This window comes from Bolinopsis microptera, chromosome 13 (genome assembly GCF_026151205.1).
Source record: "Bolinopsis microptera isolate Bmic1 chromosome 13, MBARI_Bmic_1.0, whole genome shotgun sequence".
NCBI classification, from domain to species: domain Eukaryota; kingdom Metazoa; phylum Ctenophora; class Tentaculata; order Lobata; family Bolinopsidae; genus Bolinopsis; species Bolinopsis microptera.
The window spans coordinates 9,288,989-9,316,670 of NC_087084.1; the positions used below are offsets into that span (position 1 = coordinate 9,288,989).

At 39.8% G+C, this 27,682-nt stretch overlaps 3 protein-coding genes across 5 annotated transcripts in view; 2 read left to right on the forward strand and 1 right to left on the reverse strand.

Moving 5' to 3' along the window:
- LOC134824765 (multiple epidermal growth factor-like domains protein 6) overlaps window positions 1–7,971 on the reverse strand; it is a 55,869-nt gene extending 47,898 nt beyond the window's left edge. The window contains exons 1-9 of the mRNA XM_063836740.1: window positions 7,836–7,971; window positions 7,541–7,664; window positions 4,265–4,349; window positions 3,623–3,704; window positions 3,276–3,410; window positions 2,645–2,785; window positions 2,033–2,173; window positions 1,440–1,862; window positions 671–1,093 (exon numbers count right to left, since the gene is read on the reverse strand). Coding sequence (XP_063692810.1) covers window positions 671–1,093; window positions 1,440–1,862; window positions 2,033–2,173; window positions 2,645–2,785; window positions 3,276–3,410; window positions 3,623–3,704; window positions 4,265–4,349; window positions 7,541–7,664; window positions 7,836–7,902 — 1,621 coding nt within the window. The 5' untranslated portion in view covers window positions 7,903–7,971. The remainder of the gene's footprint in view (window positions 1–670; window positions 1,094–1,439; window positions 1,863–2,032; window positions 2,174–2,644; window positions 2,786–3,275; window positions 3,411–3,622; window positions 3,705–4,264; window positions 4,350–7,540; window positions 7,665–7,835) is intronic.
- Window positions 1–27,682, forward strand: part of LOC134824987 (gelsolin-like protein 1) — a 96,515-nt gene that overhangs the window by 43,536 nt on the left and 25,297 nt on the right. For 2 of the 3 annotated variants that reach the window (XM_063837029.1, XM_063837031.1), the window contains exon 1: window positions 12,541–12,544. The exons of the other annotated variant lie outside the window; for it this stretch is intronic. The gene's annotated coding sequence lies outside the window, so the exon portion shown is untranslated. Of the gene's footprint in view, window positions 1–12,540; window positions 12,545–27,682 lie in introns of those variants that run through there. 3 annotated transcript variants of the gene reach the window in all.
- LOC134824983 (enolase-phosphatase E1-like) overlaps window positions 8,819–27,682 on the forward strand; it is a 55,160-nt gene continuing 36,296 nt past the window's right edge. The window contains exon 1 of the mRNA XM_063837023.1: window positions 8,819–8,822. The gene's annotated coding sequence lies outside the window, so the exon portion shown is untranslated. The remainder of the gene's footprint in view (window positions 8,823–27,682) is intronic.

Sequence of the window (27,682 nt, forward strand, 5' to 3'; positions counted from 1 at the left end):
CCACTAAACTGGAATGCTTAAAACATTTAACTCATGTACTTAGATATGAACATTGAAGCTTTGCTGAAAGACAAAACTGTTAACTGAGTTCTTCTTCTCGTATCATTCCGCAGAAGCTGTGATTTCTAAAGACTGCTGCAAACACTTGGACTAAAATATCATTAATTATCATTAATTCGATAATGAGTTTAATTTTTTATTTATGGCTTAGAGTGGCCAAATTAATTTCTGGCAGCATTGCTTTCCCGGCTGAACTCAATTATTATGTGTGTAACTATTATAGTGAAACGATTTAGAAACAATAGGAACTTTGAACATTCTTTACTAAACGTATTATTGATAAGAGGCCCAATAATTATTGGATTAATGATGATCTGTATTTTGATTTGTTAAACTTATAAGCAATTTTCTAAAAAACTACCGATCCTAAATCGGTGCACTATAGTGCTTATCTGTGTTGGTTACTGGAAATAAACGAACAGTTTCGTTAAAAGTCAATATTTGTCTTTGTTTATTATTCATATTTAGTGTTGTTTGCGAAATGTTGGCTTTGTTATTCTAAATTTCATTAAAATGAGAAAAGCAATTGACTTTTCCCTTTGCTACTACTTTTAAAAATAAAAAGCAACATGACGAGCTCTAAAACTTAAATGTAAATAAGATATCTAACCAGTTTCGTTAGAGTAAGTTCCGTCCAAACAAAGAGAACACTGAGAACTGAACTGAGGAGAGAAATACCCCTCCCCACAAACTATCTTCTCTGACTCAGTACACTCGTACCCTCCCGGACACCCCAAACAGGACACAGCCCCACTGGACGGACTGTAACTTCCTCCCGGACACTCTAAACACGTGGTACTTCTTCCAGGAGCGTAGTGGCCCGCACTACAGGGGGTGGAGGTGGTAGTGTTACACATGTGACCTTCCTCACATTCCTCACACGTGGTAGTGCCAGGGGAGGGGGCCAGGGTTCCTGCCTCGCACGGGAAACAGACACCACTCCCTTCTGGAGCGTAGGTTCCCGGGGTACACTCTGTTTTTATACCTCCACTACATTTGCTACCTGCCTCACAGCTTGTACACGTGCTCTGACCTGATGGGATATGAGGGTGAGGGTTTTATAAAAACTGTAAATTGGGAGCTAGGATTATACTTTCGCTTAGAAGCGTGTAAACTACAGTCTTACTAAGAAAAATAGAAGATAAGGAAGGGAATACTAGACTGCCCACCTATGGAGGAAAATTGAGAACTATCGTTAAAAGTCAATATTTGTCTTTGTTTATTATTAATATTAAGTGTTGTATGCGAAATGTTGGCTTTGTTATTCTAAATTTCATTAAACTAAGAAAAGCAATTGACTTTTACCTTTGCTACAAACTTCAAATAAAATAAAAAGCAACATGACTCTCTAAAACTTAAATGTAAATAAGATATCTAACCAGTTTCGTTAGAATAAGTTCCGTCCAAACAAAGAGAACACTGAGAACTGAACTCCGGAGAGAAATACCCCTCCCCACACACTATCTTCTCTGACTCAGTACACTCGTACCCTCCCGGACACCCCAAACAGGACACAGCCCCACTGGACGGACTGTAACTTCCTCCCGGACACTCTAAACACGTGGTACTTCTTCCAGGAGCGTAGTGGCCCGCACTACAGGGGGTGGAGGTGGTAGTGTTACACATGTGACCTTCCTCACATTCCTCACACGTGGTAGTGCCAGGGGAGGGGGCCAGGGTTCCTGCCTCGCACGGGAAACAGACACCACTCCCTTCTGGAGCGTAGGTTCCCGGGGTACACTCTGTTTTTATACCTCCACTACATTTGCTACCTGCTTCACATCTTGTACATGTATTCTGACCTGGAATATGGGAGTTGACTATTTTTTAGTATAAGAATTATTAGAAACAAAAGCACGGTATAAAAAATGTAGGCATGAAAACATGGTGAAATCGTTATATTTCTTGTTAGATGGCGGTTGGCGATGACCATCTAACCCCACATAAAAGCAGGCATTATGAAGATACTGACCTTGTGATTCAGTGTATCTACCGTCCGGACAAATATGACAAGCAGCACTCTCCAGAGGAGAATAGGAACCAGCTTCACAGATAGTTCTCGTCCCTCCAACACACTTGTAACCTTCATCACATGGGAGACACGTGCTAGAACCTGTCAAGATTGATTAGCGGTCAAATTTTAGAGATCGTAAAAGTGTAAATAGTCAAGCAGTGGCGTAACGTTGCCTGTTGGCGCCCCCCTGCCGAAAAAAGCGCCCCCCTGTTGGCGCCCCCTCCCCTTTTGGTGCCCCTCCCTAAAATTGAACAAATTAGGTGATTTTAGAGAATACGCCGGTAAAATCTCTAAAAAAGTGTGTATCTAGAGCAAAACGCGCAGTTTTGCTAGTACTTTAGTTAAGTTTTCGAAATTGTCCCACATTCAAACGACGATTTGGCGCCCCCCTAAGACGGCGCCCCCCTGCACAGCGGGGTCAGCAGGGCCTTTCGTTACGCCACTGTAGTCAAGAAATAGATCTTTCGACATATAATTGTGTTGCATGGAAAAAATGTAAAGTAGTGATGAACTTTGTCGATTAGAAGGTAAGAAACAAGAAAAATAAAACAAATTTCTTACGAAACTGACCTTGTGATTCAGTGTATCTACCATCTGGACACAGTTGACAAGCAGCGCTCTCTAAAGGAGCATAGGAACCAGCTTCACAGATAGTCCTCGCCCCTCCAACACATTTGTAACCTTCATCACATGGGAGACACGTGCTAGCACCTGTCAAGATTGATCAGCGGTCAAATTTTAGAGATTGTAAAAATGTAAATATTCAAGAAAGATTCTTGAACAAGAACTAGATCTTTCGACATATTGTGTTGAACGGGACAAATTGAAAGAAGTGATGAACTTTGATGTCGATTAGAAGGAAAAAAACAAGAAAAATAAAACAAATTTCTTAGGAAACTGACCTTGTGATTCAGTGTATCTACCATCTGGACAGAGTTGACAAACAGCACTCTCCAGAGGAGCATAGGAACCAGCTTCACAGATAGTCCTCGCCCCTCCAACACATTTGTAACCTTCATCACATGGGAGACACGTGCTAACACCTGATTAATCGCCAAGTTTACAGAACTGAAAAGAAGAAAAAAGGTCGGATATAAGAACTACGTAAATCTTACGACATGTCTGGTTTTGGATATCTTAAGACTTTGTCAGATCGAAAGTAAAATTCAAGAAAATAAAACAGACTTTTAAAGAAACTGACCTTGTGAACCAGAGTATTTACCATCAGGACACGTGATACAATACCCACCGTGGGAGTAATCACCAGCAGAACAGATAACCGGGACATTCTCCGAACAAGAGTAACCATCAGGACAGAGTTCACATAAGGTTCCACCTATACAGCGGGAAATGCACATGCAGATACGGGATCAGCAGATATACTGGTTTACATGATATCATTTATATGATACATACACTTAATAATCAGCACATGCATTATTATTAATTACTGTTTCACTGTTTTATCACAAGAGTATCTTTAGAGTGTCACCTGCTATTCAGCGGTATTAGCATTAAGCAACTGAATTGTCTTAATTAATGTGTAACCTGTGCTACTAGTGTAGGTCCCAGCATCGCAAGAGGTGCAACTAGTTGCTCCTGCACTTGAGATCTTTCCCTCGGGACAGTCCTGGGCAAGGAATGTAGATAAGGTTCATTTTTAAAGAATTTAGTCTCCGATCTAGTATCTAGGAACGAAACCTGGACTCTTTACGGATAGGACAGCAGGGGTAAACATAATTTCTTCATTCGTTGTAACCAGTTTATTCTTACTTGAGTTATCGATCAAGTCGACTGTTATTAAACTTTTTTGGCGGGAAGAATAACATGACAAGCGCAAGCAAAACATGGTACGCGCGCGCGGCAATTTGGTCAGCAAATGTTACACTAACTGCAAACAGCAATATGCTGCATTGAAATATTTGGTTCGGTATCGCGCGCTCCAAAAAGTACACACTCACGAGTCCTTAGCTTGGAAATTAGATAAATTAAGGAGGTTCATAGAAGCCAAATGGCCCTTAATCAAATTTCGATAGAATTTTCCAATAAATTAGATACTCTAACAAATTGCTCATGCGGAACGAAAGTATCCAAAAAGCTGTTTCAGATATCGATTTAAAGATCGGACAAAGGAGCCCTACATCAAAAGATTAAAGAATATTAGGAATATTTGAAAGGAATTAGACATACCACGCAATCATTAGAAGATTGACCACCACGTGTTTCACGATAACTACCAGCAGGGCACGGAACTGCTACCGAATCTCCAGTACAACTGAAGTGAATAAATAGTTTTATATCTCTGATGGGGAGGCGGATTATCGTTGTGTAGTACTGTGAATGTACCATTAACACACCATCTTTTAAATTCACTAATCAACGAACATACTCGACTCCCAAGTTCTATTAGGTGTGGGTCATTGTATCAACAATGTGCAGATAATATTTTAATGGACTCGATTTTTGCTGATAAAAAATTCGGAAAATCACGGGCCGGCATATTGCCGGAGGGGGTACGATCCGCTGTTCTTCTATTCACATGTGTGGTGCCTTACCAAATGCACCTAAATAGTTACACTAATCGCTGTCACGTGTAATATCCCATTCTAAAGTCAGCACTTTTATCGAATTTTACACATGACAATTTCTCTTCAATCTGCATTACTCATTAGTAATTTGTTAAAATTTGACAAAGTGAACACAATTGTGGTATTTGAGAGGAATTTAGGATACCTCATTGCTAGGCAACCGTATGTACAGTAATATATTAGTGCATTAGTATAGCGGTGACTGTAATGATCAAAACAGCTGCCATATTTTCTGAGCCACACACAAAACAGAATATTTCGTAATCTACCAAGGGACTTAAAATAATCAGTGTTAATTCACACCCCCGCACTCTTTTAACTATTTCACTACCCAATTAGTAATTAATAGTGCATGAAATAAAAACAGACACATTAATGTAATTTCCCAAAAATGATCATGGGTTCTTGCCATTTTGCCGGGTGGGGGACAATTCAAAGTTATTGATTTATTTGTAACTCTATACAGGGTTACTAGTAAAGTCTACCCTTGTAACTACTGTTACTAAGATACAATATGAACTACTCTCCAGTGCCCCATTACTATATGTGAGCATGCCACGGTAACTGGTTCCTCACTACTTATTCAACAGAATTTACTTTGAATTTACTAGATGTCTCGTCATTTAACTCCAATATCCTGTGATCCTTATACCCCAGTATATCAACCCCACACCGAGCATTGAGTTGATTGAGACCCATAATGTTCACCCAGAGCACCATGCTTTAAGGCACCAGAACTTCGCACCTCGTGACACGTGATTCTCTGCCACTACAGCTCTGACCGATCCTTGTTTTAACGAGGAACGATTGTTTCAGCCGAGATACATTTCAATGAAAGAGAAACAATCTCATTCTCTACACCTCGTCCATTAAACGTTATCTTTAATATCAACTCTTATATTAGCCATTAGGTTGCTGAATGCTGAGACCCGAGGTTACAGTGGCCAAATGAGGACTGAGTCACTGGGGCCCGAATCCCCGAGGTTACTGAGGCAAAAAGTTGTGATGTGCTCCACTGAATCTAAATGTCTGGATCACGAAATACAACCTGTACATAACGCCGACCTTAAACACCCCTACACTTATCTAGTAATCTTAGGGACACATATAATTATAGGATACATTCGAATGCTTGTCATATAATGGCAATATCTCATCTGCAATTCTGTGACATACGTGTCTGCTTTTGAGTGTCAAATATCATCTGTATATAACAATTATTATAGCATGTACAGGAGACATCCTGCAGTCACCATGGTAACCAAAACCATTACCTATGATATATCTGAGTGTACTGATAATTGGTCGTTAAAAGCTTTGTACACAGTCTTTTACACAGTACAGCAGGGCTTGTAGGTTATTTATCTCTAAGTTAGTTGTGGAATGTAAAAGTAAGATAAAGATGACTGAGCTTGTTAAATGTTAACTAGTAACTATGTACCTTACAAGCTCTGTCACTACTTTATTCATTATTGGCCACGGCGGTGAAATTTCGTGATTAGTGGAAGATAACAAACACTGTCAGTCTCCTATACCCTCTGGAGGATTATAAGTTAAGTTGAAGCTAACTTTCAAAGGCTCCAGAGAAATTGTTTACAAGATGAAATAGCTGATCAGAAGAACATTTTTGTATTTAATTTTCTCAAATATTGGGTTTCGTTTTTGTAAAATAAGGAGATGAAAAAATCCCCAAATACCATGATTTAATTTGGGGTACGAAATGTGGCGGTTTTCGGTAAAAATTCCCATATTTTCGTTTTAGGTCACCGGAATTATGTCTGACATAAATATGTCTTGTAAGGTAATTATTTATTTAACTTTATTTTGTTGTTAGTATTTTTATTATGGCAAGTGGTAATTAGATGAATAACGCAATATTGTAATACAGCAGTATGGTAAATTAGTTATGACTTAATGGAATGTCTCGTAAGGTATTTAAAACCTTTTTAATACATCAGATGCTTTGTATCGAAAGTTTTAATCTGAGTATATTTAAATGTAAGATCAGATTGTCGTATAACATTACAACACCTCCAGTTCCAACCCTCCAACCCTCCATATCTCGATTACATTCTATCAATTCACACTTCAGTGATATTGGAACATTTGAAATGAAAGCTTTAAAACTGTACCTGTGAAGAACTCCCCTGACCGTTCAAAATTAACATTTTTTTCTTACACTTCACTATATTTTTCTTATGTACACGTGGTACAGAAGAATGCCACGAACATAACCCCATTAACCCCCCAGCTCCGCCAATAACTAGTTAAAAGAAACATCACCGAACAACATTAGTAATCCCATTTTACGGGCAACAACAACCCCAGTAACCACGGCAACCACCGCTAACACAGTTGACCAAGTGATATGTAATGTTGGTCGGTTGGCTCAACCTCTCAACGTTTGATGAGTTACAATTTGATTTGCAGTGAAACAACAGGATTACAATGGATAAAACATGTGAGTTAGAGAGGGTTGTTAGGGTTAATGTGAAGAGGTAACTGGACTTACATTCGGTTGGGTAATGACTTTTGGGTTTTGGTTACGAGGGTCACGAGTGCACAGACCTTCAGTTACAACCTCAACTGGTATTACAGTTGGTTATGTGGTGCTCAGTTAGAAGAAGAGAATCGGTTATGTTCGGGGTGTAAATGTCTGTAAGAGTACTGGGGCGTCATCAACATTTTTACCATCTACTTGTATTGAGGACATTTTTTGTGAAGATGGCATAAAAAGAGCCCACAATTTTAAAACCTGTTTCGTAATTCACGGTGAAACAGATCGTCAATTTGTTAAATGCCCCCCCCCCCTCACCCCCCCCCCCCCCCCTCACCCCCCTCACCCCTAGCACAGTACAGGTAATTAAGGTAAACTCACTAGTGTCCAGTGGGGCAGCTCTCACACGCAGTACCAGTCCAGTGGAGACCAGCAGTGTTACACAATCCTTCACATTTACTCTTCATAGGGTCATCACACAAACAGTCGTCACATGTTGTGAACCCTGAGGTGTGAGGTGTGTGAACTTCACTTTTGAGTTTTGGAGTGTTTAAAACAAAATATTTAAAAGTTAAATTACGACTAATACTAAAAATGCGAAATTACGACTATAAATTTGAAATAACCTAAAACAAAATATTTAAAAGTTAAATTACAACTATGAATGTGAGATTACCTTCAGCGTTACCAAGCAACAACACAAAGCAGACTGCGCTGACAATATACTTGTATTTCTCTTTCATTCAGTTCCGTAACAAGTTATTTATATTTCTAGATTATTCTTCAAGCAATACTAAATAAATATGTTGTTAAGTGGTTTGTTAAATAGTAAAATATACTTAAATCAATAGAAGACTGACAGTTTTTGACACTAGCAAAGTAAAACAGTTCATTGTAAGCTGCCAAGTTTTGTGCCACTATGGTGTAACCCCCATGTGAGACTGTAAATGTGTAATACAATGTAATAGGAATCTAAAACAGGGACGATTCCCAAACTTTCAAGACTTGAACTCATAAGTCTGCACAGCTGTACCCTGTTAACAACTTCAGATACTTCAGATACTTCAAATCAAATCAAATCGAATAAAATCAAACAGCAATGACACAAACATCATTACACGTCATTGTATGTATTTCTACATAAAAATTTATAAATTAAAACAAAATGCTAGGATAAGACAAAATCTAACAAATTATGCTTTCCACTACAGCTATATAACTAAATAAACGTTTTTAGCAACGTAAAATGTTTTTTAGCAACATGGGGATTAAACCTAAGATGTTCATTATTCTTTTCTTTATAATTAGTTGAACGTAGTTGGTTCCTTAATTCTTCCTAACACTTAATTCGAAACATTCCAAAAATAACAATCTGCTCACTCATACCCAGGTCAAACACTCATTGTGCAAGTGTTGGAAAGCTGTTTACCTGCCTGATCCCACCCCATATTACCTGATCGGTAACAAATCAGCACCTAGCACCAGTGATAAATTGAAAAATAATGTTCCTAGAAGGGCCGGGTATCAGCACGAACAAGACGGAATATCAAGTTTAACCCATTAGGGACGATAGGGTCGTTTTTATGATCCACCTTTTCTAGAGGACAAGCCAAATTACTAAACGCTATAACGAATCTATAGCATATATACTCAACATTTATTGGGCTACAGAATAGGTAGCCCAATAAATTTTGAGCAGATATGCTATAGATTCGTTATAGCGTTTAGAAATTTGGTTTGTCCTCTAGAAAAGGTGGATCATAAAAACGACCCTATCGTCCCTAATGGGTTAATCACGTCAAGAACAACGCAATTAAGACATTGAGGACTTATTATTATTATTATTAAATCTTAGATAGCTAATAATTTAATTAATTATTAACAGGCCCCTTAACCTGGGCAATAACATACGCTTTATAAATTATATAAACAAATTCAAGTCTAAATTCCGATTTTGCTAACTGTTTCTTAAGATCTGTTTCGGTCTTTAGTGGGAGTTCCCACATTTGCTGGTTGAGGACTAACACAGTTATGAGTGCAGAATCTACATCGAGGAAGAATGGGGTTATAGGTTTAAAAGGAAGAAGGCAACCGTTTGATCAACTGGTTCTATGATAACTGTTTCATCTCACCCAACATCAAGAGCACGAAAACAATCCTCAAACCCTGAGAATGATGAGATGGAATGTAATCAACCAGAAACCTGACGCAGAATCTGTCTACCAAAAAGGACACGATAGCGGACAATGCTTTTGAGTCCTGGGAGGAAAAAAGCTTTTGATGATATCGTGAACAAGCTTTGAACATGTTATCTCACAAGTCGAAATAAAAATGCTCACTGGTACATTTGGGTGAAATAATATTTGGACGAGTATCATCACTATCAGTCAAATAATGGATAATGATTAATTCACTTCTGTAGTACACTCAGATCAACATCAAGCAATGGTTCGGTTTTGGAACTGACCGGATATCCGGCTGCATCCAGTTGCATATTCAACCAGAAATTTATTTTTAAATGTTCCTGAAATGCATATTTTTGTATAACTTCTTGCTAAGGGGCATCCAGTCAGTGCTCTCAGTGAACAGTGAATTTATGGTAGCTGTTTCACATAGCCATGTGTCTACGCGTACTGCCTTCGGCGGTCGCGCGCTACTGCAAGCGAGAGGGCTTTGGTTAGAGCAAGGTAGCTGTCAACGAATATTAAAGACCCGTTTATATAAGATTTTGGGTAACACAAAGAAAAGAGTCAAAGCAGGTACTCACACCAATGATAAAACAATAATTTACTCATGAGCATTGCTAGCAGAGGGTTTTTACTTTATTGTGGTAAGCAAACCTGTTGATCATTGTTAATGATTTGGCCCGGCGCGCGCTACTTCGTAGCACTTGCCAATAATAACGGGAGCTAAAGCGGAATCACTGAATAATTAGCCTGCAACTTTTGATAACAATGAGTTCAATGTTGGTCTTTGCCTGATCTTGTATAGGTTTTGGATCTTTATTTTTTATTCCCAGCATGCAGCAAAAGTTACTGGCTGGTGGTGGTACTAGAGTTGGTTTAATTTAAACAGACGGCTTGACCTCGCACACGACAATTTGTAGGTTTACAACCTGAGAGGACGCGCGCCGAGTTGGACTCGTCGACGGTCAATATATGGAACATATATTTTACGAGTATCACCCGTTAAGCGACATTAAGCATGATTTTTACTTAATTGACAATTCATCGCAGCTCGGCGAGGCACAGTAGCGCATTTCGCCGATCTAGTCTCATTGAGTGAGCGGCGCGGCACAGTAACGCATTGCGCTACAAGATTTTCACGCGTGGCGCATTCCAATGTCCAATGTTCAACCAGCTAGCACGTGCAACGTAACACAATTCAGCCAATCAGAGTACAGGAATCCGCAAAGTTAAAGTTGCAAACTTTTGATCGGCCCAAAATGGGACTTTTCTGGAGATTTTGAGATAACTCAACATGCAACAACGACGTTGTTTTATATTTTTCTCATGGGGCACAGGGGGAGCTGAAACCAGGTTTTCGATCAAACGCTGCCATGTGTAGTCAAACGTCGCCAAAAGTTGCTCTCGTGATCCAATGAGATCGCTGCATTATGTAAGCCAAGCTCCGCATATGAATATATATAATTCAATTATGCATACTAACTTGCAAAATGCAGCGATTTCATTGGACGAGAGCAACTGTTGGCGACGCTTTACTACAAATGGCAGCATTTGATTGAAAACCTGGTTTCAGACCCCCCTGTGGAGGAGGTAACGTTACTTTTACAAAACGAACATGTTACAAAAAATCGGAAGTCTCTAACTCTTTTACTTTCAAATTTGGCTTTTACTAATTCGCTCGCCCAAAAATTTCACGTGATTTTGGTTTTTATGGTTTTGCAGCCGTACAAAACGGTTTTACATAAACCCTTATCCCAAACCTAACCCTAACCATAACCCCGAAGCTAACCATAACCCTTACCACAACCCTAACCCTAACACGAGCCCTAAACAATCGAATTTGTATTTTACTAGCCTGTCACGTGACCAAAACGGGTTTTTGCCCATAACTCTCCAGGGAAGCATTTTAACCCTATGTCATGGGGGGTGATTCGGAATCAGCGTCCAAAAATACACCGATTCCGATCACTTTCATGCCCAAAGGGCCTTTTCACAAGAATTTTCTTAAAATTTGGGCGAGCGATTTAGTAGGAGCGTTCAAAGTTAAGCCCCATCCAGCAGCTCGGTGAGGCCTTGGAGGACTTCGCCGCTTCGACGCGCCGCGCAAACTAGCATTCTTGCTTCGTCGATCGTTGCTCTGCTTCGTTGACCATAGTTAATGATCAAGCCCGGCACGCGCTACTTCGTAGCACTTGCCATTTCGAGAATTGAAAGCGGCGCGCGCTACTTCGAAGAAATTTAGACGAGTAACATCCGTCAATTTGCTTCGCATAGCAACGATCTCGATAGATTGACATCGTCAATCAAGGTGAGGCCCAGTGCAGTACATCTTGCCGACCTACCGAAGTGGTTGCGAGGAGAATTATTTGATGCGCGGCGCGGCCCAGTAGTGCATCGCGCTACAAATTGATTACCTGAGGACCCCAGGCTATTATGTTCATTAACATAAAATAAAGATTTGGCGGAATGACAGGCTGAGCGCGGCCCAGTAACAAATTGACAAATGTTACTCGTCTAAATTTATTCGAAGTAGCGCGCGCCGCTTTCTTCTCGAAATATTGCCCGATGGAAAGTGCTACGAAGTAGCGCGTGCCGGCCAGACCATTATAAACAATGGTCAACAACTGACAACGCATCTGAGAAGTGTTCATAAACAGTATAAGCGTAATCCTGAAGTTATAAAGTAAGTAAGCAAGTAAGTAAAGATTATTATTAAGCCAGTCCTTGACAAACTTCCGATAGCAAAGATCAACTAGTCATTTACAAATTGAGCACTATACAATTTTAATTGTTTTAAATATTTGACTTTGTAAAATGAGCTAAAACATTGATTTATTAGTTTCATTGATTTATTAGTTTCATTATGACATAACATCATCACAAGTGTCTACAAAATATCATTGCACTAACAACTAAATAGAAAAATAATTTAAATAAATATATTTTACCATTAACATTAATAATTTATCAAATTCAACTTTATTGATTAATAAAATTTAATACATTATATATAAATAATTCATTAAAACATGCAAAACATAAAACTTCCAAGTGGAATTAAGATTTACAAAACGCCTCTTTGCCACAAAAGGATGAAACCAAAAATATCCATTATGTCTCTCTTGATTGCTTAAATAACTGGGTCCTTCAATTTTCCCTATAACTTCATTTGAAACATTCCAAAAATAAAAATAATTTGCACTGTTTTTAGAAATCATTTCTTTCTTAAATCCTTCCAATCTAACTTTAACATTTAAAACTTAAAACTGTCGATCATATGGAGGGCAATTGTTCCAATAAGGAATGACTCGCTCCGGAAGAAAAGAAGACTGGAGATTCATCACTTTAGTTACACTCTTACTACATCTATTGGTTGAAACAAGATTTTGTAGGTTTATAACCTACCTTAACGGGTGATACTCGTAAAATATCTGTTCCAACTCGGCGCGAGTCCAACTCGGCGCGCGTCCTGGTAGGTTGTAAACCTACAAAACCTACCAGGACGGGCGCCGAGTTGGACTCGTCGACGGTCCTAATATATGGAACAAATATTTTACGAGTATCACCCATTAAACATTAAAACAAGATTAAGACCAGATCTGCTCATTCTGAACAAACCCGATCCATATATTCAGTCAAACCACTAGTTACTTTAAAAGCTTCAATAAGGTCCCCACGTATTCGCCGCTCTGCCAGCATTGTCAAATTGAGGAGATCCAGTCTACGGCTGTATGGAAGAGTACCCACCTCATCAATAAGACAGGTAAACCGCCTCTGGATGCTCTACAGCTCCAAAACATTCCCCCAACTTCCATGAGCCGCAACTGGATTCCACAATTGGACACAATACTCAAGATGAGGTCTTATCAAAGTTTTATAAATAGCTATCATTACAACCTGTTCTAGATTTAATAATAATAATAATGTTCTCTGATAACTAAATTCCTTACAATCCAGCAGATTATACGATTTGCTTTAGAAATACATGCTTTTATCTGTTCATTCCAAAGCAAGGAGCTATGGGTAATAACCCCTGAAGATATGGCTTAATAACAGGCTGAGCGCCTCCCGGTAATTTTTATGTTAGCAGTTTAGCTAAGTTATAATACGGAGTGGCTTTTACTAATTCGCTCGCCCAAAAATTTCACGTGCCTTTGGTTTTTATGGTTTTGCAGCCGTACAAAACGGTTTTACATAAACCCTAATCCCAACCCTAACCCTAACCATAACCCAAAAGCTATCCATTACCCTTACCACAACCCTAACCCTAACCCGAGCCTTAAACAATCGAATTCATGTTTTACTAGCCTGTCACGTGACCAAAACGGTTTTTTGCCCATAACTCTCCTAATGTCATGAGGGGTTATTCGGAATCAGCGTCCAAAAATACACTGAATGAGATCATTATTATTAAATCTAAAATAGCTAATAATTTAATAAATTATTAACAGGCTCCTTAACGTGGGCAATAATATACGCTTTATAAATTATATAAACAAATTGAAGTCTATTTTCCAATGTTGTTAAGTGTCTCTTTAGATCTGTTTTGGTCTTTCGTGGGAGTTCCCACATTTGTTGGTTGAGAATGCTCAACATAACAAACATGATGCTTGATTGACCCGGACAGGCACCGATTGAGATCAATTTTATACCCAAAGGGCATTTTCACAAGAATTTTCTTAAAATTTGGGCGAGCGATTTAGTAAGAGCGATACGGAGTAGTCGAAAAGTTGTGATCAATAAAACTCAACACAAACTAAATATACAAAAAAACTATTTCCATCCATTTTGTGATCCTACATTTTTGAGCCAACTATTAAATTTAATGCATGCTTGCATGTGATATTTTATATCGGCCTCGTGGCCTAATGGCTAAGGCGTCTGACTTCGAATTAGAAGATTGGGGGTTGGAGTCCCTTCGGGGGCGATTAGTTTTGTAGCTAGTGGTTTAGTGGTAGCTTTGATGATCTATAATCTAATCGTAAGGTTATATGTTCGAGACCCATGATATGATGTGACATCAATCCCTTGGGACAGTCATTAGACATTGTGCCTGTGCAACCCCTACAATCGACACACCTGAACATTTGGAATCTGTGATGGTTATTTATATTGGTTATGTAAGGAGAGGTCCTTTCAAAAGAATGTTGTAAGGGGTCATTTTTGAACCCCCCCCCCCTGGGGTTCTATGAACTATATATCAGGATTTTTCAAGTGTGGAATTTTTAAGCCCTTACCGAATATGTTTAATCTCTATACAATATATTCATTAATGGTACAACCAGTGAATCCACTTTGAATTGCCCAATTCCACAATCTTACATCAAACGCCTGATCAACGACAAAGTCACAAAACTTAATCAAGAATCATGGATTACTGATGGTCCCAGACACACTAAACTGACACTTGGACATAAAAACATCAACATCATCAAAAATCTCAACACTACACTCAGTAACAACAGACAAAATTATAGAACTGCAGTGCACCTCATCACGGGACATTGTGGCCTCAACAAACACCTACACACCATTCGCAAATCAGACACAAGTGCTTGTCCTAAGTGCGGCGACGAAGAGGAGACTGTCTCACACTTTCTCGGACAGTGCCCGGCTATTGCCCAAATAAGAGGTCAATATTTCCGGGACTACTACCTCTCTGTCAATGACATATTCGACAACCAACACATCTCCACCATTGTCAACTTTACAAACCACACTAAACGCTTAGTGGTGCCAGAAGAGTTGGACCAGACAGGTGTAACATAGCGACTACTTTAACGCCGTCTTGTTTCGCCTCTCTCTTCCACACTCAACCACCACTTAAGCGTTTATCTATGACACACCCCACAACACTTACCATCATCCTTGATTACACATCTTGATTCCACTGGCATCCTCCCACAGGGCTGCCATACCCCAGAGGTAGGCAAAGCATTCATATGCTATCCTCTCGTGGGCCAACCAGGCCCAGCCTCTCTTAAAAAAAAAAAAAAAAAAAAAAAATATATTCATTGACCATATAAGTATAATGTCCTTTGTGTTTAATGTGCATAATTGATGCATATATGACTTTGGATTGTGTTCATTGTACATAATGAATTCTCTACTTATATGTTGCCCAGATTGTTTGGTATGACTGTATTGGATTTTCAGATATAATTTTTATCGTCAGTTACTGTTCTGCAGTAAACATTTTCAATCAATTTTTATTGTGTATTGGAGTATTCAGATTGTTTGTATATTTGGAGTCTATAGAATTTCTATAGAATTTTTATAGAATTTTAAATATTTTAGGGAATTTTTATTATCCTGATTTTTACATTTGATAGGCTGATGAGTTTCATACTGTGATTTCTTGCAGTCATCATCCTTTCCTCAAGTCCTCTGTTAGAAAACCTGCTAACCCTGCTTGTTAGGTACATCTGCCTTATTTAGTCACGATATTATTTACAGTTATTAATGCCTGTTTTCTGAACAGTTTCTTGTTTCACCTCCGTCTAAGGCAAAGATGCACACTCTCGTTAATTTAAGTATCATTTACAGCTGAGCATAAGGGTTAAATTTAAATTATTTAACCTTTTGGTGCTCTATAAAAATAACATTAATTTATTATTATTATTATTATAATAATCTGTCATATGCATGTTGAACACGAAGAATGCTGAAAACAATGCCCATGAGATGTGTCTATTATGCAGGAGCGTTTAGTGTATACAATGGATAAATGGTGCATTATGGGGAATGAAAATGTGCTATTTCTAGCATTTTGTACATTGGTTGTTGGGATATGAATGCTATGTTTCATTTCATATTGTCGAGAATAGACATCATTTTGCACAGGAATACATTTAATGCACAACAGTTAGACAATGGAAACAATGTAAATTTAATTTCTTGTGGACAACCATTGTCTATTGTGCACAATGGAAATTCCATGTAGCAAAATGTATCTCAATTTTGCCAACCGCTACATTTTCATAATTATGTGCTCATCAGGCTCACTTTTTAGTACAAAATTTGATCTTTTTTAGAGAAAGTTGTAACTGCAAGTGTGCCTCAAAATGCTGCATTTGGGAAATTTACTATTACAGAAACTGTGTTGTTCAGAAACCTACTGTTCAAGTACAAAGTTATGAGTTTTGAATCCTTTTGAAATTCTACAGTCACCAGTTTTTCTTCTTCATAGGGGACTGTGGTCAAGATTACCACAGTCACCAGGTCGCATTATAACAGATTCATGATATAGGCATCTCCTTCTTTCAATTATGTGAAATGGACTGTGGAATAAAAAGGATGTTATTATAAAATATAGATAAACTTTTACAAATTTGTATCGACCACGTAACTCATAAAATCATGTCACTATTAAAAGGTAAGCAGCGTTATCACTCAGAAATGAACCCAGTTATGATATCGTTTTCAATGATTTGTGATGATGTTTGTGTCATTATTATTTGATATGATTTGTAATATCAAATGGTATTTATGGTTTCCTCCATGCCGTTTATTGCCTTTTCTTAAATAACAGGGTTACAAGATGTGCGGCTGGGAAGGTTTTCTATAATAGGTCTAAATACTCCGTCCTAACTCTAGGCAAATTCCATTATTATCATATTATGGTGTTTTTAACGTCCATATAAAGTATATAAAGTATAATTTGTGCTGTGTTATCTTTGCTTTTTACAGGGACAACTGACAAGTCTGGAGACGTTTAAATGTCATAACTTTTATTGCTTCCTCTCCCTCATCAGCCCTACCCAAGACTTGTTAGGGTTCTCCTTTAAAATGTGTCCTCTCATACTTTGCTTTTAAACTAATTACAACACTTACAAACACATTAGATATTAATTGAGGGGTTGTTATGTAATCAGGGCGACAAGCTTGAAACTGGCTGGAAGGGGTTTGTAGTTCCCAGCATAGCTAAACTTTGTTTCATTTGTTAATTTCTAAGAAATCTTACACTACAGGGTGCGCTGTACCTTTATAACGCGAATTACAACATTTCATTACAACTAAGTTACATTATATGATGGTCCAGAGAATCTTGAGTCTTTCTGTAAATCTAACTTCATTTACCATTCTAACAATCGTTTCCCTCACGATCACGAAGAAGTTGTAACAATACATTTATAAACGTTTGCTTCACCGCTGTAGTATATAGTCTATTCTCTTTGTCATTAGGTACATTCTCATTGTCGAATGATATACGAAAACTGTCCAGAGTCTGTAATTACTCTGCCACTAAAATTCGATCAAAAGAATTAATGTCCGAGCCCGTCAATGTCCGCTAATGTCCCACAAAACACGTCCGTTGTCTCATAGAATTCAAAAAGAACAGGACATAGGCGGACATGTCACCACCCTCCATAGTCCATAACAACTAAGCCATTTTCATAACCACGTTATAAAGGGGGATTACTGTATTTAATTAGAGAAATATCCCCGTTTTTTGCTGCTATGATATGAATATCTATGACATATAAGATTATTATTATTATACAATTAATCTCGGGCTATAATTCTAATACCCAATCATCGGGTTAAACTGAAAGTTGTATAGTACAATGTCACATATATTGTACATCATCTTATGTGGGGCAGGAGTGTAATTTGCCGTACTCTATAATCCAATTCTATAAACAGCAGTACGCAGGGAGTACGTGGGGTGCTATTGTCTCACATCACAGTACTTGACTTTGCTTATTTGTTAGATCAAGTCTCAGCCTTTCAATGTTTTCTAATCAAGTAACTTTGAGTTCACTGACCTATACTGGCCACTCAAGTCTTACATTTTTTTTTTAAATACCCAAAAAAAACCCAACTTTACCTGACATTTCCGTTTTGAGAATGGGATTTTTTAGGGTTGGACACCCCCAAATCGAGTTAAAGCGAGATCTTCATTTTTACTCACTACGTACTGTAATAAGGCCAAGGGATACCCTGCAATTCGCTGATATATCTCATAAGATTAATCATAGAAAATATTATTATGTAATTATATGGAATAAATATAGTTTATAATGTATATCGTACAGCAGCAACAATTCAAACAAATCGGATAAAAATACGAACATTTAAGATTAAGTTCAGGCACAAAATTTGGTACTTTATGCTGATGACACGAAAATATGGAGTCCTATTAAATCATACAACGATTATTGCACACTTCAGAATAACATAAATGAACTTAATTCTTGGAGCATAGAAAATAAGATGCGATTCCATCCATCAAAGTGTAAAGTCCTCTCTATTCCTGGAAAGAAATTCAGCAGTAGGATATTACCTATTCCATTTATCAGATTTCAATATTTGCTCGGTAATACTCCCTTAGATTACACCAGTACGGAAACAGATCTTGGAGTCGTTATAAATCAGGGCTTTCGTTTTGAAGAACACATAACTAAAATATTGTCCAAAGCTAACCAAAAATTTGGGCTGCTGAAACGCACTTGCTCATTTGTCCATGATGTGAGACGAAGAAGAAATTTATACCTTGCACTTGTTAGAAGTCAATTTGAACACTGTTCCCAAATCTGGCGTCCATTTAATAAAACACAACTAGATAAGATGGATGCTTTTCAAAAAAGGTGTATTAAGTGGATTTTTGATGAGGAATTCACAAGCTATCAGTCCTTTGAAAACTATACTTACAAATGTCATCAATTGAAAATCCTTCCTCTCAGCAAGAGGTTTGAATTGAATGACCTGACCTTGTTTCACAAAATAGTCAATGGTGTATGCACACAAGAGCTTCCTAATTACTTACAACCATACAAAGGAAGCACACGCTTAAGATCATGTCACCATGACAGCCTAAGTTATGTAACGACTCTTGTTCAAACACAGTGTAATAGCAGTCTCCTTAAGAAATCATTCTTTTATCGGACACATCTGCTCTGGAATAAACTTCCTCTCGAAATAAGAGACCATAGCTGTCCTGATATCTTCAAGGCCAAACTTAAGGATCACCTATGGTCGGAAATGCTACCCACAGATCCAAACGATAGTCACGCTGAATTCTACCTGTCTGATAATGATTAGATGCATCTCATTTCTCCCAATGCCAATTCTCTAATCTAAAATAACCGATCCAAACTATTTAAGGGGTTAGGGGTGGGTTGGGTTGTGGGTTGGGTTTTTAAAAGTATTGTATGATATAATCTATTTCATTAAAAAGTTAACAAATTATTAACATTATGATATTTTATGCACGCTGTATTTTATTATTGCACAATCATCTCTATTACTATATATCTTACATTTATATGTGTTGATTGTATGAAATGTTTTGTCAGGGACCATATTTTGTAGGTGTAATTTTTGCACGAACTACGTTCTGGTTTCCCGTCATTATAGTACATAGAAATCACTTTTTGACCGTGTCATTTTCATGCAATTACATTGATGTATGTACTATTTTGAAAAGATTTTCAATAAAAAAAAAATTAAGTTGAAATTCATAGCGTAGAAATAGCCAACTTATTCAAACATTGAGTCTGATAACTTATCAGACTTTTTAAACTACATTGTCACATTGAGTTTAAAAAACTTAAACTGTAAACGACAAGACAGATTTATACGATATAATGATATTCATATTATAAGAAAGAACAAGATGATTGAAAAGGGTAATATTTAAATAGGCCCAAAATTTAAAATTGACACTTTAGGTATCCCAAACAGAGAACAGCTCTTATTTGACCGTAGGGCAACAACTATCAGCAGGTAATCCCTGCTCTATTACGAAGAGGCTAGGAATTTTAGTTAAAACCATTCTCTCCTGAAAGGGTTTCTATTCCAAAAGAGTTGGCGACCTTTTTTAATGCCAAAGTTATCAGCCGGACTTCTAAAGTCAGGTCTCGAAGATAAAATTTCTGTTTGACAATGTTTAAAGTGGTAACTTTAAACATTGTAAACATTATAAAACCATTAACATGATTCACGTTCCTTCTCCTGCTTGTATGTTATCTCTCCTGTATCGTGATCGTTGTTAATCATCAAGTGATCGCTTGCCGATCTATCGAATAGGTTCTGAATGTTCCATCTGTTGTTTATTAGAGCTTTAAACCTGGATTTAGTACAGTTAATACTCCCCATTGCATCTGGAGAAAAGCTCCCCATTGCATCTGGTTTAGCTCCCCATTGCATCTGGTCCGAGTCTGTTAGCACAGATCACCTGGGAGTGGTAACACCATAAAACCGTTAATTGCCTGTCAGTGCTATATCACTGGGGGGGTCGGTTGCTGTGGTGGCGAGAGGATGCAATTGCTGGGTGGTGCTCGGTGATGCTGTCTTGTGGCAGGGTCATCTGTGTGTCACTCACGGTTCACCATTTTGTCCAAGTCTTGGTTGCCCTGTGTAATCGAGCATTTGCTTGGTGATCTTGTCTCAAACATGATCACGTACGGTTCAATTTTGATTCCCTAAGGGCTTTAGAAGCTCTGCATGCTTTAATTTTACGTATCGAACCTAACCACCAGCATGCTGGTGTCCGGACGGAGGGCTTACATTTTGATGTCGGTGCTGCCTCTGGATCGGGTGCGAAGGTCCGGCAAACCATCCACCTTAAATCAAACCGCTACAGAAACGTCTACAGTGTCATTCAATAGTATTATACGTGGAGGCGCAGGTGGAGTGATGACGGCGACTAGGCAAAGCCGAAAGGACCCTAGTAGCTTGATGTCTGTTTGCAACTCCCGTAAGAGCCGACGTAAACACTGTAAATACAGAATTCCTTCATCAGATTTATCATTTGTAAACAGACAGTCAAGTATGTCTAATCCTGTAAATATTGTAAAGAATCCTCTCTGTATCAGTACATGGAATGTTACTTCTCTTGTCAGCAATTCCAGCAAGATGTATCAATTGGGAAAAGGGTTTGATGATTATGGACTAGAGCTCCTTGGGGTAACTGAAACACATATGGCTGGATCGGGAACTCAGACTTTGGGAAATGGGGCTGTTTTGGTGTATTCTGGCAGGAATGATGGGGTACGGAGAGAAGGAGTCGGTGATGTACTGTCCAAAAAGATGAAGAATACTCTCATATCATACACCCCTGTATCAGGACGGGTTATGACTGCCCGTTTACATAGCAAACACATCAACATTAGTGTTACAGTGGTATATGCTCCAACTGAGGATGCAGAGATCAGTTTAAAAGACTCATTCTACAAGGAATTGAATGATGTTCAATCGGGACTACCTGCTCATGATATAAAAATAGTTTTAGGAGATTTTAATGCTCGTGTTGGAAGGGACACTGATGCTCACCCTGGTGTTATAGGAAAACACTCATATCACACAGAATCCAATGATAACGGAAAACGGATGCTAGATTTCTGTACTATGCACCAGCTGACGATCGGAGGCACACTTTTTGAACACAAGGATATCCACAAGACAACATGGAGATCCCCAAATGGTAACACCGTCACTCAAATTGACCATATTTGTATTTCAACGAGATGGAGCCATTCATTGCTTGATGTCAGGAGCATGAGAGGAGCAGATATAAATACTACTCACTACCTGGTAAGAGGATATGTATCTATTAAGCTTAAGTGTCCACAGAAAAGAAAGAAGCGTGTAAGACAGCCTGCTTTAGAGAACTTGCGTGATAGATCTAAGAGCCAGGAATATAGTAACAAAATAGCTGAAAAATACTATACCAACGATCAGGAGCTTGGAAACTCTCCTTTAGAAGAACAATGGAAGAAATTGAGAGACATTATAACTGATATCTCGTTTGAAGTTCTGGGTGAAAGGGGCCGAAAAAAAAGAACAGAACATCTCTCAAAGGATACTAAGAATCTCCTAAAAGAACGAGGTGAGATTAAAAAGAAACCTAGTACTGCTGAGAATCGTGCTAAGTACTCGCAGATTAACGGTCTTGTTAGGCAGAACTGTAAAAGAGATGATAATGCCTGGGCTGTTAGAGTAGCTGAGGAATTGGAAGAGGCTGCCAAGCAGGGTCAACAAAGAGATTTTTTTTTTTTTTTTTAGAGAGGCTGGGCCTGGTTGGCCCACGAGAGGATAGCATATGAATGCTTTGCCTACCTCTGGGGTATGGCAGTCCTGTGGGAGGATGCCAGTGGAATCAAGATGTGTAATCAAGGATGATGGTAAGTGTTGTGGGGTGTGTCATAGATAAACGCTTAAGTGGTGGTTGAGTGTGGAAGAGAGAGGCGAAATAAGACGGCATTAAAGTAGTCGCTATGTTACACCTGTCTGGTCCAACTCCTCTGGCACCACTAAGCGTTTAGTGTGGTTTGTAAAGTTGACAATGGTGGAGATGTGTTGGTTGTCGAATATGTCATTGACAGAGAGGTAGTAGTCCCGGAAATATTGACCTCTTATTTGGGCAATAGCCGGGCACTGTCCGAGAAAGTGTGAGACAGTCTCCTCTTCGTCGCCGCATTTAGGACAAGCACTTGTGTCTGATTTGCGAATGGTGTGTAGGTGTTTGTTGAGGCCACAATGTCCCGTGATGAGGTGCACTGCAGTTCTATAATTTTGTCTGTTGTTACTGAGTGTAGTGTTGAGATTTTTGATGATGTTGATGTTTTTATGTCCAAGTGTCAGTTTAGTGTGTCTGGGACCATCAGTAATCCATGATTCTTGATTAAGTTTTGTGACTTTGTCGTTGATCAGGCGTTTGATGTAAGATTGTGGAATTGGGCAGTTCAAAGTGGATTCACTGGTTGTACCATTTTTGGCCAGCTCGTCTGCTTTTTCATTACCCCACAATCCAATGTGTGCAGCTATCCATCTGATCTCTAAGGTGTTAGTGGATCCGAGTGTATTGAGGGTGTCGTAACAGTCTCTAGTAGTCCTACTCCTCGTTGAAGGTGAGGATATGGCTTGAATAGAGGAGAGACTGTCTGACCATATGATGATGTGTGTGTTTGTGTAAGTTGATAGATATTTACAAGCTTCGATGATGGCAGTGAGTTCTGTTTGATAAACGGTGCAATAATCGGGAAGCTTGAATGATCTTTCATCTAGTGTAGTGTTGTTGTTGTCTGTGGTGATAATATAACCAGCCCCGCTACCTGAGTCTGTGCGTGACCCGTCTGTGTAGCAGGTGATGGTTTCACTGGGGATGTTGTCGATGGTGTTTTGGAGTGAGCCTCTATAACCAATGTTGTCAGCTCCAGGAGTGGTGACCGTGAAGCGTCGTTCAAGCATCATGGTTGGTATAGATAGGTCTCTCTCTGCTTTGGGTGGTATGTTGAGATCTACCATGAATTGTTTGTTGATAGTGGTGTGAGTTGTGATGGTACCTTTTCTGGGGGCGATAGTTTCGAGGGTTAGGCTTCCATAAGCTTGAAGCCTGGCTGTGCCCTTTGCTGCTTCACCTCTCAGGAAAAGTATGATATCTGGAGTGTTAGTGAGGTGGTTCAGTGCGATGAAGGGAGTACTAGGCATGGCACCAGACATCATTCTCAATGCCAATGCCTGAACTCGTTTGAACTTCCTCGCGTTGGTGTCTGTTTGGGTTGCTCTAATCCATATACTACAGCAGTATGATAGAATAGGTCTGATGACAGCGGTGTACATCCATTTGCATGTTTTAGGGCTCATACCCCAAGTGGGGCCGACAGCTCTTCTACATTGCATAAGGGATGCCGTAGCTTTTTTGGTGGTATTGGTGATATGTTCATTGAAATTAAGCTTGCTGTCGAGGGTCACTCCTAGGAATTTGGCAGATTTGGATAGACCTATGGTGGTGTTACCCACCACCACAGGTCTTAGTGTCCATTTCTTATTCCAGGTAAACATGACTATTTGTGTTTTGAGTGCGCTTATGGATAGATCTTTGGTTTGGCACCATTTTTCTATTGTGTTGATGGTTTTGCGTGTTCTGTTCCAGATGATGTCTAAATCATTCCCCTCCGCTAGAGAGAGCAGATCGTCTGCAAAAGCTTGCAGATAACCTGGTATGTCTCTTGCGGTGTAGGCCAGGAGATCATCGACTACCAGGTTCCAGAGGAAAGGGGAAAGGATGCCACCTTGAGGGCACCCTCTCCGGATCCGAACCCTTGTCGACTTATCCTTATGATTTAATGTGATGAATCTGTTAGTTACCATGTTGATAATCCATTGTGCTGTGGCCAGATCCACTTTCGTGGTCTTGATAGCGTCAGAAATAGCCTTAAAAGAGACATTATCAAAAGCTCCCTCTATATCTAGAAAGACGCCTAGGACATATCCCTTCTTAGCTATCCTGCGCTCGATGGTGTGAGTAACTTTATGAAGGGCTGCTTCGGTTGAACATCCTTTCTTAAAGCCAAATTGTCGTTTGTTGATGTCTTTAGCGATATTAAGGTCGTGTTGCATATGCCACAGTATCACCTTCTCCTGTAGTTTTAACATCACTGGAGAAAGGGTGATAGTGCGAAATGACTTTGGTTGGTTGTAGTCAGTTTTTCCAGGCTTTGGGAGAAAGATTCCAAGGGATTCTTTCCACAAAGTTGGAATGTGTTGGGTTTCATGATTTTTTGTCATAATGGTTCTGGTGATGTCTTTGATGTGTGTCCAAGCTTTCTGTATGATGATAGGTTTGAGGGTGTCGGGTCCAGCAGCTTTCAACGGATCGAAGGATTTAAGAGCCTCCTCGATTCTGTCTGGGCTGTAGATGGTATTGAGTAAGGTGGTGGTGATTGGTAGAGGACCAGGTGGAGGCACTGGCGGATCAGTGACACTATCCTTGAAGTGGGTTCGTGTCATGACCTCCAATGTCTCCTCTGCATTTTTGGTGATGTCTCCGTTTGGTTTGTAAACGGCTTCTAGTGTATGTTTGTTGTCGTTACAGGATTTCAGAATCTTATTCATCCTTCCGGATTCCTTAACAGACTCTGTTTCCTGACAAAAAGTTCTCCAGGCATTACGCTGGGAGTTGGTTATAAGTCTGTTGTATTGTTTGTTGCTCTCTCTAAGAGCGAGCCACAGGGCATCAGTCTTCTTTTTGCGGGCAGTAATCAGTTTTTGTCTTATTCCCCTCTGTGCTTCCTCTACTTCTTGAGTTAGCCAGGGGGGTTTGCGGACGGAACTTGAGATGTAAGTAATGGGGCATGCCTCCTCGAAGGCTTCCTTTAGTGCAGTATTGATTATGTCTATTTTGTGATCAATTTCAGTCGTAGTGTTGATTTGTGTGTTGTTAAGGTTGGGGTTATTCGATAGGATCTCATCAAATCTGTCCCAGTCAGTGTTTTTGACTAGTCGGATCTGTTTGGGTTCCTTCTTTGGCCCTGTAGTTATATCGAACATAATATAGCGATGGTCAGAGTTGGAGTAAAGGTCACTAACATGCCAGTTACTAATGAGATCTCCTCCCAACTGGTTTGTTATTGTGAGATCGATAATTGAGTTGTGGCCTCGAGAGTTGAGGAAGGTTGGGGATGATCCTTTGTTGGCACATGACAGCCCTAGGGAGGAGAGAAAGTCAAGAAGCTCCTCTCCCCTTTTATTGCATGCCTTGTTCCCCCAAAGGGTGTGGTGGGAATTGGTGTCCGACCCTATAATGAGCGGGATGTTGTTATCATTTGCGTATTTTGCTAGAGGTGATGTTTCTTGTGGCGGTACCGGCCCATTTATATCCATGTACGAAGCTGCCAGAATGAGTTCTGTCGAGCTGAGTTGGATTTTAATGGCCACTTGATCGGGTGTTGTGAATTGTGTAAGTTCCCAACATTTTACTGTCAGGTTTTTGTGCAGTACAATAGCGGCACGGGGTCTTTTATCCCCGACCTTGTAGTAATATTGGGTGAGATCCTTATTGATGGGTGGTATTGGGTTTTTGTTATTAGAGTACGGTTCTGTTGCAAGAATGATTGGATTTCTCCGGCCGTGAGTGTTGATAAGGAGGGTTTTCCATGCATTGAACTTGCGTTTGAGATTAATTTGGGTGACAGAGTAAGTTTCAGACTGCTTATTGCGTGTTGCAATAGTAGTTTTTAACTTTTTTTGGCGTCTCTTCTTTTTTGTGCTAGTTTGAGCGTCATTGAGCGGAGTGGAAGCCGTCCCTCCCCCTAGACAGGTATTATGACCTATCATTGCCGGTGGGGCGCTGAGGAGTTGGACAGGGTCGGGTAGCAGCAGCTGGCCCTCCAGAAGGTACGCATGGTCCCTTCCAGACAAACAGCCCCCGCCAGACCTTCCCTGAACATGGCTCCCACAGTCCGCTCAATAGACGTTTGTGTGTGAAATTGTGTTTGTTGTTATCTTTTGTTTGTGACCATATGATCTTACGTGGGTGCGCGCACCCGCGCGAAGATATGATTTTTTTAGCTTTTAACACAATAATGTCGTATGTCGGTTGGACCATTGAGACTTGCCGAGAGTCAAAAGTGGTCGGTTGAAAGTAGGTTGTTGGTCTGATCGCAATGCCAACTGTCGATTCAAAGTCCCCATCCGGCCCGACTGCAAACAACTTTACTTGCTTAAGCTGGTCGTTATGGATAGTGACCGTCCCTCCAGTTGGCACCACTGTTGGTAGTAAAGGTTGGTTTTTGGTGTTGTTACAGTATATTACTTTATAGGGTTCGTGGACGGTGCACAAAGTGCATGAGTCAGACCCAAGAGTCCGTGCACATACATTCGTGTTTGCCGAAGCACACTCTATCCACGATCTATAAAGCAAATGGTTGATCAGTGAGGGTGTATCGTGAGTTTTAACACTCTCTGCGAATCGTAGAAAGATGCTGAGAAATACTACGACGACAGTGTTGAAATGCCGCCCAATAAAACAGGGAAAATGGGTGCTAATGATCGGCATTAAGGGCCCGACCTGAAGCGCACACCCTAAACTTCAAAAACCCTATAGCTCAATGTGAATGAAAGCTGTGAGTGCTCAGGGAGGAAGGATCAGGTGAGTTAAATAGCCAAAAGAAGTGCACGTGCGACTTATGTCCAGTGATGCCCAGCTGGACAGTACGGCTTAGTTTCGGCAGGTCGAGTGAAGCCGAGTAAGCCCCCTTACCACGTCAAGGTCACTTAACCGACTCCAGGCTGCAGTTCCAATCAATCCAAGATTGAAAGACACGAACAAGAAGTGGGTTGAAAGGAATTACAGTCAGATAAATCAGAGTAAGTGGGCGGAGTCTTCACGAATGCTCTGGTGCTCAGGACTGACTCCGCCGCCGTACTTATAATCCCAGCAATTCTAAAGCGTCCAGGAGGCCCCAGACGAGAGGCGGGAGCCCAAACCCCCCGTGCTAGCCCCGAGAAACGGGTCCAAGGCCCGAGAGTTTGACAAGAGCCAGGATCGCAATGCTAACTGTCGATTCAAAGTTCCCATCCGTCCCGACTGCAAACAACTTTACTTGCTTAA